This window comes from Gracilinanus agilis, chromosome 3 (assembly GCF_016433145.1).
Source record: "Gracilinanus agilis isolate LMUSP501 chromosome 3, AgileGrace, whole genome shotgun sequence".
Taxonomy (NCBI): domain Eukaryota; kingdom Metazoa; phylum Chordata; class Mammalia; order Didelphimorphia; family Didelphidae; genus Gracilinanus; species Gracilinanus agilis.
The window spans coordinates 666933811-666951458 of NC_058132.1; the positions used below are offsets into that span (position 1 = coordinate 666933811).

At 36.9% G+C, this 17648-nt stretch overlaps 1 protein-coding gene across 1 annotated transcript in view; it reads right to left on the bottom strand.

Annotated features, from left to right (window-relative positions):
• Nucleotides 1–2290, bottom strand: part of WDR49 (WD repeat domain 49) — a 163487-nt gene extending 161197 nt beyond the window's left edge. The window contains exon 1 of the mRNA XM_044669542.1: nucleotides 1877–2290. Coding sequence (XP_044525477.1) covers nucleotides 1877–2290 — 414 coding nt within the window. The remainder of the gene's footprint in view (nucleotides 1–1876) is intronic.
• Between the last annotated feature and the right edge of the window lie 15358 nt (nucleotides 2291–17648).

The window sequence follows — 17648 nt, forward strand, 5'->3', positions numbered from 1 at the left end:
TGCCTCTCTCTCTCTGTCTCTGTCTCTCTCTCTCTCTCTCTCTCTCTCTCTCTCTCTCTCTCTCTCTCTCTCTCTCTCTCTCCACTCTATCTTCTAACTACCTATCTTTATTTTTCTCTTAATCTACCTACCATCTTTCTATGTGCCCATTTAGCTATCTAGCTATTCACACTTCAGGAAGAAAACTCTTTTCAGGTATATATTGGGCTATATGGATTCTCACTCAGGTCTTTTCCAGGATCAAAATTCTGAAATCCTGCCCATGGCCTGTAAAAGAAAACTCCACTCCTTCTTAGTATCCTCTTAGTTTTCCAAGCATAAGCATTGCCAGGGCTCCATCTGGTCTATAATTTACCTGAACAAACTCTGAAGGAGCTGACATAGGATAGATTTCATCATCTGTACAAATGAATGGGTTAGACTAGTTAACTTTTAATCCTTTCCAGCTATAGATATGTGATCCATTGACCTCCTAAGGCAGCAATTCCATTTCAATGTAGTTCAAATTATTAGGAATTTGGGTCCAAAATGAAGAGACTTGGTTTCGAAGCTAAGACTCTGGAAAGGGGCAGGGGTTGGGGAGAAGATGTAGAAAGTGTTAATATAAAAGAAAAATATAAAAATTAATTAATATATTAATATATTTTATATTATATATAGTTAAGATAAAAGAAAAAGAATATAAAAGATGTAGAAGGTGTTCTTTTTCAGGACAAAAAAGCCCCTGAGATCATTTCCCACTCACAATCTGCAAGGCTAAGATGTGTGTTTCCAAAAAAGCAGCTTATTATTTCATTAAACCATTCTTGAATATTCCCTAATCTTGCAAGCACATCCCATTCTTGCGGGAGCCCTGTAGTTTTGTATTTACATAGGTATATAACCCTACCCATCAGTACCTTTGCTTCTAGTAAAGGAAGAGTAGCCCCATCTGGCCAAGAGAGTACTCCAGTTTGGACTAATTTCCATAGTATTTACAGACCACAAAGGTTCATTCATCCTGGAAATGTAATAACTCTCAGTTCCAGGGTCAGTCTTTGCATATCAGGTCATGGCTTTCCAGCAAGCATCTATATAGGGCCTCTAAGGTTAACCAAGTCTTTTTCATTCATTTTCTCATTTAACATCATGACACAGTGAATAGAGAATGGACCTCAGAGTCAGAAGGGTGAATTCAAGTCCTGTCTCTGCCATACACTGGCAGTGTGACCCTAGGCAAGTTAATTAGTCTCTCATATCTCAGGCAACTCATTAGAATGTAAATTGATCTGTATTAGCAAAGGAAGCTTCTCAGTCAGAGAGTTCCTTATATCAATGAAATCCTAGGTCTCTTCCCTATCTCCATTTGGATTTTACATCAACTCTATGGAGCTGGTAATTCAGATATTATTGTCCCCATTTTACAAGAAAAGAAACTGAAGCTTAAAGAGTAGAAACATCTTCCCCAAGGTCACAGAGCTCAGAAGGAACAAATCCAGACCTTAAATTCAGGTTTTATAAGGTTCTGGGTTTCAGAGCTCAGAGAGACCATAGAGATCACCTAGTCCAACCCTCCTATTTCATACCTAGGGACACTGAGTCCCAGGGTATTTTCTTGATTGTCTAAGAGCACACAGCTAGTAAATAGCAGAGCTGGGATGCAAATTCAGGTCTTCAACTCAAAATCCAAGGCCTAATCCAAAATCCAATCCCTATACCATGGTTCTCCCATATCTTCTATCTTAAAATCTGATGGTCATTCTATTATATGCTACCCATTAGATAAGTGTCCATCCCTCCATAGCATTATCCTATATTAATTTGTTAGACTAAAATTTTATTCTCCTGAGACTTTCATGTAAAAATCCCCAAAATCATTTTTAAAAAATCTTTGTACCTTGTTTACATTTTCCAGAGGGACCAAGTTTGTCACCCACATGGTTTTCAGCTTGATAGTGTCTGATGTGATAGGAATTTTTTCTTGAAGTTTTAAACTCTCTTCCCAAACCCCAAGCAAACCTTCCTTGCTTATAGTCAGATAACGGCTTGAGCTTTTCAAGAAGATGATGTTCTGGATAACGTCTTTGTGTATCATTGGAAGCAGCTGGGGTTCCTTCCATTGGGGAATCACAGCAGATCTGGCTCGTTCATCTTTCTCTTTGAGGTTCAACAGTATCAAGGAGATAAGGTTGTCCCAAGTGATACTGTCAGCCTGGGCCACATCAACTTTATCAAACAGTTCTCCATATTCCTCCTTGGTCCCATGGCCAAGGACTTCAGGCATCTTCTCCATGAATTCTTCTCTGGTCATACACCCAGGGTGATCTGCCCCTGGGGGCTTCAAAGATAATAGATAATGTATGAGATTTAGTTCAAGTCAAAAAGCATTTTTAGAGTTCTTAAGATGGGTCAGAAATGATATGTGATCATTTCTGTGTCATCTTGAACAAGGTCACCTCTTCCCCCTCCATTTCCTAGCTCTACTGGCCCTTCTGCCTTGGAAATAATACTGAGGATTGATTCTAAGATGAAAGATAAGAACTTTTTTAAAATGGTATTAGGTACTAAGGATGCAAAGACAGAAACCAAAGTGTGCCTGTCTTTGAAGAGTTTACTAAAGAAGTATTTACAAATATATCTCAATATTTGTAGGACTTGTACTCAATGATCTACAGATAAAGCTCCTCTGGACTTTAGGAGATGGTCTTCCAGAGTTGCTGTGGCTAAAATTAAATAAATAAACAAGAGTATCATTATGGCACCAGTCTGTTGATCAGGCACTCAATTGGAAACCATTGAAGGGTTTTGAGCAGGCAAGAGACTTGATTAGAAAAGATATTTTGATGGATCTATCCATTCATCTTTTTTTTTCCAATTCAACAATGTGAAGAATGGACTGAAGAGAGAGGCTGTTAAAAGAGAGACCATGTTGAGGCAATTATATTAGGGAAGAGAGCAAGTCCACTTAAAGCAGCAAGGAGTCCAAAGAGAGAGAAGGGAAGCAGGTTATATCAGGCAAGCCAAATGACCACTGCTACCTCCCTTCAGACCCCAATGACCAGGACCCTTAACCTAAGAGTTCTGACAGTGGTGGCATCTCCAGACCACCAGTCATGCTTCCAGCCCAGCCACTCAGAAAACAACTACTCTGAAGATGTGGCCCATCTTCACCAACACCAACTGCTGACCAACTAACACTGATGGGTTAATTGACCCAAAAGCCCAGAGAATAGCAATACTCTCCACTTATTGCACCTGCTTCCACACAAGAATCCACAACCATTATCCTAGGAATCAATGACATAGTTATGCACCCTGGAATTTGCTTCCTTCAGTGCCAAAGTCACTGAAGACCCCCAAAAGAGAGTCATTACCCCAAAGTTCTTGACATTGTAAAATGGTGCAACATCAAAAATAGATATGATTTTATTAGTTAAAATAACATTAAAGTGGCTTTATTACCATATACTTTGCTGTTGTCCTCTAAAGACCATGAGCGCTTTTTACCTAACTTGTTGCTAAAACTAGCTTTACATGCTATCTCTTCCATTAGAATGTGAACTCTTGAGATCTGGGGATCAATATTATTTTTCTATTTATATCCTCTACCCTTAGCACAATGCTTTGCACATAGTAAGCACTTAATATATCCTTTTTCATTAATTTGTTCATATTAATTTCTTCATAATAATCCCGGTAAAAGGTGACACAACAAAGAGGGTGCCAGAATGAGAGTTAGGAAGACTTGAGTTCAATCCAGTCTCAGACGCTTAATAGATATGTGATGCTGGGAAACATCATTTTTTAAAATTTCCTTTGTATATACTCTTTATTGGCAAGACCACTTAAGTCATAGCTTAATCTCTATTTGCCTCAGTTTCCTCAACTGTGAAATGAGGATAATAACAGCAGCTACCTACCTCCTGGAATGTGATAATAATTATAATTGTAAATGTAAATTTTAAATGAGATAATAATTATAAAGCCCTGAGCACCCTGCCTGGAACACAGTAAGATCTATAAAAATTATTATTAATATCATTATCATGATTATCATTAAAAAGTAATGAATGCTTAGATTGTGATGGTAGAACTAGGAATGAAAGAGAGAATGGGAGAATTCTGATCATGATGGTGAAATGGTAAGTTGAAGACAAGCCTACAATCCCCCCATAAACCAAAAAGGACTCCAGGAAAACCAATAACAAAGAATCCCCAAAATAAACAGCAGCTCTTCTAACCAATCTTCACAAAAATTCCCTATCTCAAGGAAACTATATCAAGTTCCTCTAATGGAACCCAAAGCCAGCCCACATGCTGAAGGAAGGGCAGGGGTGGAAGCAAGTATATTATTTAGTCATCAGAGATCTAAAACTAAATTTTAGCCCTGAATTATCAGAAAAATAAGTAGGGACAGAGTTGGTTCCCACAGATCAATTCACAGAGGCAAACTCAGAAGAGAAGATTAATTTACTCCTCCTTGTAGGGCACCTCAGAAAAAAATAAATGGTTTGGTCAGAACAAATATTACAATGATAGAGAAATAAAATAAGAGATTTTTTAAAAGACGATTAAAAATTAAATATGGAAATAGGTATCAATTGGTAACATTTGTACCACCCAGGGGAATTGCTTGCCAACTCTGTGAGGGGGGAGGGAAGAAGGGAGGGAAAGAAAATGTATCATGTAAACATGGAAAATATTTTAAAATTAATAGAAATAAAAAGAACACCAGTGGCATGGAAAATGCCAAAAAATAAAAATAAATTAAATAATGGGAAGGAAAAAACTATAAAGAACAACTTAGAATAGATGGTAGATAGTGTTACCCAAAAAATAAACTTGCTAAAAACAAAATAAAGAAAATGGTATTTAATGACTCCTTGAGATAAGAAATATTTGAAAAAAGTAAAAAATATTGAAAAATAGAAATAAATATGATATATTAGATCCATTTACATTTGTACACTATATGTACATATGTATATTATATATGTATATACATTTATAGAGATAGATATTTATTTAGATTATATCTAGAGATAGAGGCATAGAGATATACAATCTGACCTAAAAAACAGGGCAAAAAGTGTTAATTTAAAGAATCATATAATTCTCTTAAAATCATGACTAAACAAAAAACTTGAAAATGAAATATCAGGAAATCATAAAAGAAAACTCCCCAAATCTATCAGACCAAAGGTCAAAATGAAAAATATAAATAATTCTTTGACTATCTCCTCAAAGAAATTTCAAACTGAAAAGGAATAAGAATTTGATAATCAAAATACAGAGCTTCTAAGTCAAAGAAAAAAAATTTGTAAGCAGTCATCAAGATAGGGAGTTGGGGAGTGAAGGGAAAAGTAAGAACATGAATCATGTAATCATGTTAACTTTTCTAAAAAATAAAAATTATTAAATGGGGAAAAAAGGAAAAAAGATAGAATATCAACTATCTATAAAGAGAGAAAATCTTGGAATAAGCAGTTTCAAAAGCCAAAGAATAAAAGGCATACATCCAAAAACAATTTACCCTCAAAAACTGAGCATAATCCTATGTGAGAAAAAATGAATTTTACAGAAAAAAAGATTTTTAATTATTCTTGATGGAAAGACCAATGCTGACTAGAAACTTTGACTCTAAGTCCAGTACTCTATCCACTAAACAATGAAGTCCATTGTCACAACTGTGATTTGATATAGCTCTAGAAATATTATCTATGGCAACAAAATGATAAACAATAAACTGAAGAAATTACTATGTAAAGTGGAGAAAATTAAAACCTTTTCAGATGACATGATGTTCATGTCATTCATGTGACATGGAAATAATCCTAAATAATCAACAAACCTGAATGAAACAATTTATAACTCCATTAAAGTATCAGGATATAAAATAAGCACACAAATTACCCTATTCTTCATATTACCAATAAAAACTATAAGAAGGGGTAGAAATATAAATTCTACTCAAAAAAGCTATAGAAGGTATAAACTATTTTGAAGTCCACCTACCAAATATACCAAAGAATTATATGAATACCTTTAAAGACATTTTTTATAGAAATAAAGAAAGACATAAATAATTGGAGTCATCATGAGACCACATCTATAGGGCTGGAAGGGACTTTAAAGACCATCTAGTCCAATACTTTCATTTTAAAAATAAAGAAACGGTGGCCATACAAGGAGGAATGACTTTTCCCAGGTCACACAAGCAGGAAGCATCATTGGAATCCCAGCCCTTTGAGTCCAGAGTCAGTGTTCCTTCAAATTGCTCATGGTTGGACTTGCCAATATAATAACAATGACAACACAACATAAATTAATGTATTGTCATACCAATCAAATACCCTGAGGAAAAAAATGTAAAAAATCTCAAGCAAAATAATGAAAAAGAGTGGAATGAACAAGCCTAGTAATATCAGATGTCAAAGTATACCATAAAAGAGTAGTTACTAAAACAATTTGCTACTAATTTAAAAATATCTCTGGAATAGGAACCAACCATCCTCACCAAACTCTAAGAGTTGCCACAAATATGGAGACAAGCCAACATAACTGAAACTCCAAGATATCGTGATGAAAAGATGAAAGAATTAAACCACTGCCACCACCTGTATCAATGGCGTTAAACTCAAATAGAAACAGGGGCCACCAAACTATAATTGAAGATCCCTGCTGGTCACATATTGGCAAAGAAAACCACATGTTAATATTATCTATGTTTTTTTAATGTTTTATGCATTTCATTAGATATTTCCAATTAAATCTGGTCTTAGACTCTTCCTAACTGTATGACCTTGGGGAAGTCACTTATCCCGCATTGCCTAGCCCTTACCCCTCTTCAGCCTTGGAACCGATGCACAGTATTGATTCTAAGAGGGAATGGAAGGATTTTAATAATGATAATAATTTTAAAATAAATAAATGAATATTTCTCAGTTATATTTTGTTCTGTTTTGGATCACATTCAAGAGTATTGATGTCCACCATATGTGATATCTCCAACCAAGATCATCAACTTTCTTGTGAGTTCAGTGGGTGCAGGAGATTTTGCAGACATAAAACCCCTAGGACTTAGCAAATAAGTAGAGAGTGAATGAATGTAAGGAATAGGGAAAAGTCAAGGATAATTGAGAATTTTAACCTGGGCAATTTTGAAAATGATTATTACTATTAAGAAAACAAAACAGTTAAGGGTAAGAAAACCAGAGAAATCCAGGTTTGGAAGGACCCAAAAAACTACCTATTTCAACCCAAAAGAATGTCTCATAAGTTCAGTTTTGAGTATGCTGTGTTTGGGGAGCTAGTGATATAGCCAGATGGAGATAGCCACCTGGAAGCTGGAAATGCAAGACTGGAGCTCCAAGGGGAGAGCTTAGTTAGTGAGATGGATTTGGAAATCATCTACATGGTGGTAATAACTGGTCATAGAAATGGATGAAATTACCAAGGGCCAGGAAGGAAAATATAACCCAAAAGGAAGCATTGGAAAAAGTAAATTTAAGGGAAAGAAGAAAAAGAAACCCAAAAGGAAACCAAGAAGGTTTAAAAGAAGCAGAATGGACAGATGTATACCACATTGCTAATAGTCAGTAAACAACTGATAATAAAATAAATCAACTCATTTGATCTATTAAAAACAAATGAGAAGTACCAGGTTGGGGAGTGAAGGCTGTCCCTGAAAAAAGTCTTTATTTGATTCCATTGTTTTGGGGAAAACAATTTACAAAGCTATCCCCTTCTTAGAACTTGCATTTACCTGGGAATTCTAAAATTCTTTTTTCCAACAAATTCAAAGCAAATGATAATTTTAAAGATCCAGATATTAAATAGAGGAAAAGAAAAGTAAGCGAATATATGATTATCTAGGAGAAATAAGATGACTATGAAAGAAAAAAAAATCATTCAAAGAAACTATAACCAGCAATCCCTGGCCCAAGGCAATATTTTGATTAGTTTCTGAAAACTCAGTCAATGCTGTCAGTTTGTAATTGTTCCATGCAAATTATACCGGTCACATGTATTTATCTATTTGGTCATCATCTTAATGAAATAATACTTCCAAAAGAAAAGCCCAGTCTTTTCCTCAAGCGTACTAGGATTTCGTTTTCATTTCTGGAAATAGAAAACCACTCTGACTGACACCTATTGAAAATTATTTTAGTGTTGGAAATGGCCAGATTGTAAGGCTGAAAGCCTGGAATAATCTCATTTGCTCTTTTCAGAATAGCACAGGCAATCGAATCCAGGGAATGTTCTGTACATCTGTGGGATCGGTCTGCAAGAGGCGATGACAAACCTTATTTGACAAGACCTCAGCCTTCGAGGCCTGTCCACTCTCTAACGCTGACCACTCTTGACAAAGAGGGCGCCATTTGCTACTCTGGCTGTCAGTCATTCCCCCAGGGATGGTTGTCTTGTCCACTACCCTTCGCAGCCACTTCGCAGCGATGCTTCCTCACTCATTTTTTCAAGGCTGCTCCTTTCCCATTATTGAGTTCAAAGAGGCTGCTTGGAAACTGTCAATAGAATCTGGCCAAAGTGTGACTTTTACTGGCAGTTCTTCGTTTCCTGAGTGGGGATTTATGTATCACTGATCTCAGAAGCTCCTCTATATCTAGAATAAGTGCTCCTGGAACACATCAGCAGGGCTTTTGTTTTTGTTTCCTCCATCAGTCGTGTCGTGCCCTACTTTGGGGATTTCTTGCCAGAGACCCTGGAGTGGTCTGCCATTTCCTTCTCCAGATTGTTTGACAGATGAAGAAACTGAGGCAAAAAGGATTAGTCGACTTGCCCAGCTAGTTGTTGAGACCAGATTTGAATTCAGGAAAATGAGTCTTCCTGACTTCAGGCCACATAGATCCCCATTCCAGTTAGGCTAATTCTTTTCCCTAAAAAGTACAAACACTCTTCTTGACTTAGGGAACAAATAGTTGTATTTGCTAATTGTGTCTTCTTGGTTACCTGAGACTAAAAGGCCATAAGAAGCTCCAGCTGCCTCTCTGAGATCTCTGAGCATGTGAAAAATGGCGGAGAGCTAAATCCATGCAGGATCCTCACAGACTATCCTCATCAAATGCTCTCCAGTCCCTACAGCTGAGGCAACCTCTTGTCTGACAACTGTTGGGTGTCTTATTTCATTCCAGTATTGGACCTACCAAGGGACTGTCCTAAGTCAGCCCCAGTCCAGAGCACAACACAGTTATAATTTACAGTTTTTAAATCCATGGCCAATCCATCAATAAACATTTATTAAGCTCCTACAAAGTACCAGACACTGAGCTAAGCTCTGAGGGATACAAGAAAAACAAGCCAAGAAAACAGCCTCTGCTTTCAAGGAAATCACCTTCAAATGATGGGCAAACAGCTGCGCACAAGCAGCATTCTTCTAGTCAAGGATGCTGGGAATCCTCCAAGCTCTTGGCTTACATTTGGACTTTATTGTTATAGGATGAGCAGTCTAGAGCTGGCAGGGATCAGCCAAGACCATCTAATTCAACTCTTTTATTTTACAGAGGAGGAAACTGAGGCTCAGAATTTAAGCCTAAGGTCACACTGTAAGGGATAGAGAAAAAACTTGAATTCAGTTCCTCTGACTTGCCTTAGAAGAGAACTCAAGTGATATGATTCCCATCTGGGGGGTAGCCAGGTGGCTCAGTGGATAGAGAGCCAGGCCTAGAGATGGGAGACCCTACGTTCAAATGTGGCCTCAGACACTTCCTAGCTGTGTTGACCCTGGCAAGTCACTTAACCCCCTCCCCGCCCAGCCCATATCATTCTTCTACCTTGGATCCAATACGTAGTATTGATTCTAAGATGGAAGGTAAGGGATATGTATATTTTTACATATAAATATATGAGATTCTCATTTTATATACTTATACATATATTATATTCTTATATATCATGTATATTACATATTATTTATGATTTATATCATATATTATTTTTATTATATTATATATTATATTATATATCACATATTATTTTATTATTTTCATATATTATATTTTAACATATTTATAATATAATATATAATAATTGATATATTACATATAAATATACATTATATATAATTATGTTTATTATATACGATATAATAAATATATGAAATTGTATATTTATATGTAATATAATATAATGTATATAATATATAATATATAATATAATTTTATACATTTGTTACATCATATATAATAAACATATAATTTTATATATTTATATATAATATATGCATGTAGATATATAAAATATACAATAAAATATATTTAATATACTATATTATACTATTGTACTACAACCGTATATTATATTATTATACAAATATGTAAATAATACCTAATAAAATATATTATATATGTATATATAATTCCCATCTTACAAGCTAGTTTTTCTTGGTCAACCAGCTAATGTATCAGAATCAAGATTTGAACCCAGAGTCCATGAGTCTTTTCACAGCACCACCTGTCCCCCTCTATTCAAATGCAACAACATCATTCATCCCTACTTCATTAGAACACCTAAACACTTTTTTTTTTGCTCATTTGTATCTGGGCAAACTTTATGACTTTTGTGAGTAGCTTCCAGTGAGAGATCATGTGCATCTTCTTCCCCCTCTGAAGTCAGAAGACCCTGGGGAGATCCTTGGTTTTTCCATTCATTCTTTTCCATTCTGGGTGCAGAAAGTAGAATCTCCCACCTTGGTCAGGAGAAGGAGGCACAGGAGCCAGGTTCCAGGATGAATGCCAAGGCCAGGACATCCTCCATGCCCTGGGGATCACCACGGCAAGTGACCTTCGAGATCCCAGGCCAGGCAGAGCTGCGATGTGGCTTCATCCAGAAGTCGTGCTGAATCTGGGCATGAACTTGGGAGACCCAATTTAGTGAAACCCAGAGACCTCGTTGGTCCAGAGCAGAACAAACTCCAAGGTGTTGGGGGTGGGAGTAGTGCCTGATACTTGTATATTTTTCTTCTTGCTTTACCTTTTAAAAAAGTAAATGCTCTTACCCAGTTAAATGGAAGTGGATCACAAATCATCAGCCTCTGAAAATACAGGTACAAAGTTATTTGGGGCTCAAACTAATGATAGGCTTGAATTTATTAACCTGACTCTTCTTTCATATTGCATATTGCACAGGGCTAGCTATCTTTTTGTTTATTTGTTTTTGCAGGGATCTGAACATTGCTCGATTCTGTACTATTTTTTACAAAACCTAAAAAAAGAAAAATTCAAATCCATCGTATGTTTTAAAATGCCACTGAAGTAATACCATTTTTCATCAACTATTTATGATGAAAATAGTTCTTCATAAGGCCAAGTAGATGGTTATGAGAAATTAAAATAATTAAAAATACTTTCATCATTTTTTTCTATCCAATAAGATATAAGTTCATGTGTTGAATTTTATTTTCTAGTAACATATTCCTAGGAAGAACGTCATTTTTATTAAAAGGAATATCTTTAAACTTATCGAACTTAATCAAATCTTCAGCTTGAGATTCATGTTTTCAATACCAATCTTTAAATTTCCAACACTCTTCTGGTGTGTTTGATTAATTTTCGCGCTTTCCAAATGTTATTTGATCTTGACTACAATGCGGTGGAAATTAATGAAAATTCTTCAAAAATGTCAATCAAAAAGCAAGACCTCACAAGAAATAAGTGCTAACTAATCTCTTTCTTGAGCCAGAAGGAGAAAAATGCCTCGATGATGCAGGATATTAGTGCCACAGAGCAATAGCAGTTGATAATCTGAATGCTGCCCATCTCAGTTTCAATAATGGAACAATTTTAATAATTTATTTTTTAAACCCTTATCTTCCTTCTTAGAACCAATACTATGTGTTGTTTCCAAAGTAGAAGAGTGGAAAGGATCAAGCAATGGGGGGTTCCATAACTTTCCCAGAGTCATGGAGCTAGGAAGTTTCTGAGGCCACATTTGATTCCAGAACCTTCCATCTCTAAGTCTGTCTCTCAATCTGTTGAGCCACCCAGCTCTAATATTTCAATTTCAAATTCTTTAGCTATAGTTTTGATCTTAAACAGATTGCATTAAATAGGATATATTTTATCCAGAAACATTTTAAAGTGATTAATTCATTTTATTTTAGGTATTGAATTATTAGGTGGTCACTTTGTAATCAGTAATTTAAATAGTGGTTGACTACTGATGAATTTAGGAAAATTCTTTTTGTTAATCTCATAGCTTACTTTAGACTTTCTTATCCGCATTTTATTAGCACAATCAGAATAAAATGCATTCATTTGCTTTCAAGTCTTCATTATTAAAGGAGCAATCATTTAGAGTAGACAATAATTTCTTGAAAATACATTTCATTGTACTTGGCACCCATTATTTAAGGCAACAAATTGCATGATCATTACAGGAGCTGATTAAACTGTGGGGATTCTCATTGTTTAACAATCGTCTCAGAAAGAGCTGGTCACAGTAGAGACACTCCTGAAGAGATTCTCTCTCCAGGACTCTCCATTTTGGGTACCTCGGTGTCTAGCATCCCAGAGAAATTGACAAAAATAAAAAAAAAAATAGGCTCTAAATTGCCCAGCCTGTTTTCAAATGTGTGTACTCCCCCACCAGTCACTTCCATTTTGTATAATTTTGCCTAACTTTGAATTTGTTGAATTACTATTATTTGCAATATTATGGAATCTTCCATAAGTATTAATATTAAATGTAATAGGAGAAATGTGATGAGTAAAAATTACAACAGAGTACAATCTATCCAAGCCAAGAGATCATTCTAATAACAAACGTTAGTAAAATGGGTCACACAAACGCCTCAGCCAAAGGGAGAGGAATCTGAGAATTTGTATTTATCAGTTACACTAGCAGAAACTAAGAAATTGGGTCTATGGCCTCTGTCTATGACCCAAGACCCAAAGAGACCGCCAAGAAGACCCTTTAAACCTAGGTGTACCTTACTTCTGATTGGCCTGACAGCACATTATTTAGACCTCCCCTGACAAAGGCAAGATAATCCCAAGTGGAAGACAGTTCTCAGTTCTCAGCTCTTCCAAATTCCTTCATCATTGGGAGGAGGGGACAGGACTAATTCTCAGGGGATAGGATCAGTCTGCAGCCAGGGACAGTGAGTTGGTCCTCACATGTGACTGATAACCCCCTCTCTCTGACACTTAAGGAAGACCAGGGGCTTGAGGAGACCCTGCTGCCTCTAGCAATCTTGGCTGGAAAAATACAAATCATCTCAATCAGGACCCTCCCGACCTCCATCCTTACCCTCTCTGTTGGAGACCAAGTCACCCCTAAGTTTGATGAGGAAAAACAAGGTCAGGAGCCTTACTCCCTGGGGAGAGCCTAGCCTCAGCTAGTTCTCTGTTTATGGGGTAAAGAGCAGCCAAGGGAGGTTCCCCTCCTAGCCCAAGCTGGTTAATCAGCAGGAGCATTTAGGCTGAGAGTGATCACATTATCTGATCATGCCCTTCAAAAACTGCCTGCTGAGCTAGACTGAGAAAAGTGGGGTCTGATCAAATAGGGAAAAGGACAGATTTCAGATTAATATAATACGGCATAATATTAATTTTCCTCAGAAATAAGGAGATGCATCATTAGAATGCAATTGCCTGTTTGGGAAATGTTCACAATTTTCTTGGTTTTAAAGGGATCTAAGCTACTTGCCTTATTGTGAGAGCCTTTTCCCTGCAAGTTCATAGGAGAAAGTTTGTTGGTGAGCCTGGATAGAAAGCAAACTGTAACGGTTAACTCCTTTCCTAGGGAGCTTTGTCTATCTTTAGGGTTTATTTGTCCTTGTTTTGTTCTTTTTCTAACTGGGTCTACTTGTCCTGTTTGGCAAATTTGTGATTCTATTAGGATTACCTTTGCACAATCCAGGACACTTCTGAAGGACTTATGGGAAAGAACGCTATCCCCATTGAGAGAAAGAACTATGGGAGTAGAAATGCAAAAGCAAAACATATGACATCATTTATCACATGTGTATATGGGGATGCGATTTGGGGTTTGGGCTTTAAAAAATTGTTCTATAGTAAAAATGAATAATACAGAAATAGGTATCAAGTGACAACATTTGTACAACGCAGTGGAATTGCTTAATTGGCTCTGGGAGCCGGGAGGGAAAGACGATGAATCATGTAAACATGGAAAAATATTTTTAAATTAATTCAATAAATTGGGATCATTGGGATCATCATTGGGAGGAGGGGACAAGACTCCATTGGGGGAACTTGGGGGGACCCTTTGGGAAAGGAATCCAAATGAAATTTGCATGGACCTATAAGGCTTATGATATCTAAAGAAATATTGTTGTGTACTGCATAGAAGTGGACACTAAAAAATTTTGTATGGATCCCAGTTGGAAGATTTTGTGTCCTGAGAGAATCATAGTGGAATTTTGGCTCACAAGATTTGATTCTTCACCAAAAAGCGAGGAGGTGCCTTCATTTCCATTCCAGTTCCCAAGTGCTCTTGGGAGAGGAACATAGTTGTTGTGAGAAAAGAAACTCCCTTTTCTCTTGCTTTAGGAGTTACTCAATGATTGAGCCTGCTTTGCAAGTGTGAGTCCAGAGAAGTGGGGTGAGGTAGATAGTGAAACAAAGAATGAAATAGTCCACCATTGCCTTCCCTCTAGCCCCCCACTCTGCCCCTGGACTTAAATGGCTTGGTGGCTCTTTGGTTTCTTATTTGAGAGTGAACGAGTAACTTCCAGATGAATGTAAATCCAAAATTCCTGTGGGAAGAGCTCAACAGGGTATGGGAAGAGCAATATGGACCAGGTTTCATTTTTAGCTAAGGAGGCTGGTCTGTTTTTTTCTTTTCTCTCATTCCACTTTGACTCTTGTATGTCACTGGGAAACAAGTAGTAGGACAACGTTTATGCCTCTCCAGGAATTCCAAAGGACTTTTCTGAATCAATGAAATGGATAACGTATTCAAAAATGCACCTAATTGATATGTTAACAGTGGCAACATTTTTAAACATTAGTGAGAGAGGAATAGGGGTTCTAGGCCACATACAGATCCCAGACCTTGCTTGGCTAATACAACCTTTCCATGTTGAAGACCCTGGCAAGCTTCCTTCCAAGGAGAATCGTGATGCTATAAAAGGGAAATGATTTGGAGAGACTATGGAGCATGTGTGGACATTCTGTTACTGGTTCTGGTTGCCTAACCACATGGTTATGAGGAACCTTTTTCTGTTGGTTATTCTATAGCATCTTCAGAGAGGTCTAAATCAGCTTCAGCTGCCACGCTGCTTCATTCAGTCAATCTCCTTGACTTTTTTTGCTCGTAGTCCCTGGTGAGAAAAGATGCAATAAGGGATCATGGTTCCTCCTTCTGAAGCCACATAGCCCAAGAAATGGACCTGTGTCCTGAGACTTTTCCTTCTTTCAATTCTGCTAAGTGCAGGAAAGAGAGAGAACATGAAAGTCCAAATCCCATCTGGGTTTCATATCCAGTACAGAGTGGAAGTTCCAAGGAGCAAGGAAGGACTCATTCCAGGAAAAACTGAATGAATGACTGGCTCATTTGGCAGTCAACATGCTCTATTTGGAAATGATCTTGAGAAAACGGATGCTACTTCAGGACTAAGCTAAGTTTTGAGCAAGGTTTCTTAAACATCCAGGAGAGAGCATGCCCTGGAAAGATGGAGAGAAGGTTCTTGTTATAAGCAAAATTCTCTTAGTATGGGGAGGGGGGGGGGAGTAGAAACCTCAATCACTTTGCTTTCATTTATTCATTCATTCAACAATAAAAAAAAGGGCACCTAAGTTTGACTATAAAGGAATGAAAAGTTAACATTTAAGTATTCATTGGCTATGACCATTTCTCCTAGCAGAATTCTCCTGCTGGAAGACACTCGCCCCTGGAATTCTTTTTTCCTAAAGCTCAGAGAATGCCAACAATTCTGATATGCTCAGGAGTGAAGATGTGGTATTGGTCAGTTCTCTCTCCATCTGCCTCTGTTGATGCTAAGAGAAGGGTCCAAACAGAACACTGCAGATTAGAGGAGCTTCTGGCGCTGGACCCAACCAGCAGGAATCCCTGCAGTACTGTTGCATTCCTGCAGGGTCACTGCCTGAACATTGCCAGATAACCTTCATGAGCTTGCTGGGAGCTCAGGGGGACTGTGCTCCTCATCCACTGTTTGAACAACTCCGCAAATCAGCTGGGGCCAGTGCTCAGGCTCAAAGGCACATGAATCTTCCTAGATTGGAAAGAATTGGGAAACTGAAACCTCCTCCAAGTTGATCTGACCTCCAAGTTGCATCTCTTCATCCTGACGTGCCCAGAGTTCTGACTGGTGGAAGGAAGATGGCTGGAAAAATTTGAAATCTCGTGTCCTTGACCTCCCAGAAGCCAGGTTTTGTCTCAATCCCAGTGAAATATCAAATAACCCAATAATAATGATATTTTCTTTTTCCCCTCAGAGAGGCAATGTGATATTTAGAAAAAAATATCAGATATGGGAGTCAAGACAGAATTGTGTGATAATGGGCAATTCCCATTATCTCTCTCAGCTTCAGTTTTCTCATCTGTAAAATGGGGATAATAATAGTAACTACCTCATGGCATTGGTAAAACTCAAATAAGATTATATATATATATATATATATATATAAAGTATTTTGCAAAGCTTAGGCAAATATAAATATCAGATTTTCAAATTTTTTCTCATCAAATAAGCTGGGAAGAGAGTATGGCTTGAAGTCATGAAGATCTCAGTTCAAATTCTGCATCAGACATATTGCCTTAGAGCACTGGGAAAATCACTTAACCAGTCAATGCTCTAAGAAACTCTCTGACAAAACTGTGGAAAGTTTCTGATTTGCTAGTAGGCTGAACTTCCTCACAAGTATTGCCTTAGACCAATAAATTAGATTTAACAACAACAATAACAAAAAAGTCTATCAAGGCAAGATATGTAAAGTGCTTTGTAAACTGGAATGTTCTATAAATGTATGAGTGCCGCTGCTATTACTACTATAGTATCTGAATTTTATTTGACTTAGAGACGATGATATTAAACCAAAAAAGACATCTATATTGATTTATGAGACACTCTTATTTTAAAACAATATATTTTTATATTTTCTGCAAATTCAAAATGCAACCGATATAAACTATATACGAGCTAGCTACATTGGAAACAGTGCCCTGACCAGCAAATATTAACAATAATAATAAAATAACCAGCATTTATGTAGCCCTTCTCTAAGATAAAGTACAAAGTACTTTACATGCATTATCCTGTTTTAGGCTTGGAGCACCCCCATGTAAGTAGGTACTACCCAACTCTTGGAAAATAGCATGAATTTCTGCAGTCTGATTTCATGATATATCTTAAAAGTCTGAGATCTTAAAAGAATTCATTACACATTCTTTCAAATTGATAACTATAATGTATTACTATTAACTAAACTCATGTTTAATTTAAATACTATTTATTGATTAAAGGCAAAACCAGAGAGATGAAGTGCGATGGTATAATGCGGCGATTCCCAAAGTGGGCGCCACTGCCCCCTGGTGGGACTAGTGATGGCCACAGGTGCATTTATCTTTCCTATTAATTGCTATTAAAATTTTAGAAAAATAAATTTCCAGGGGGCTAAGTAATATTTTTTCTGGAAAGGGGGCAGTAGACCAAAAAAGTTTGGGAACCA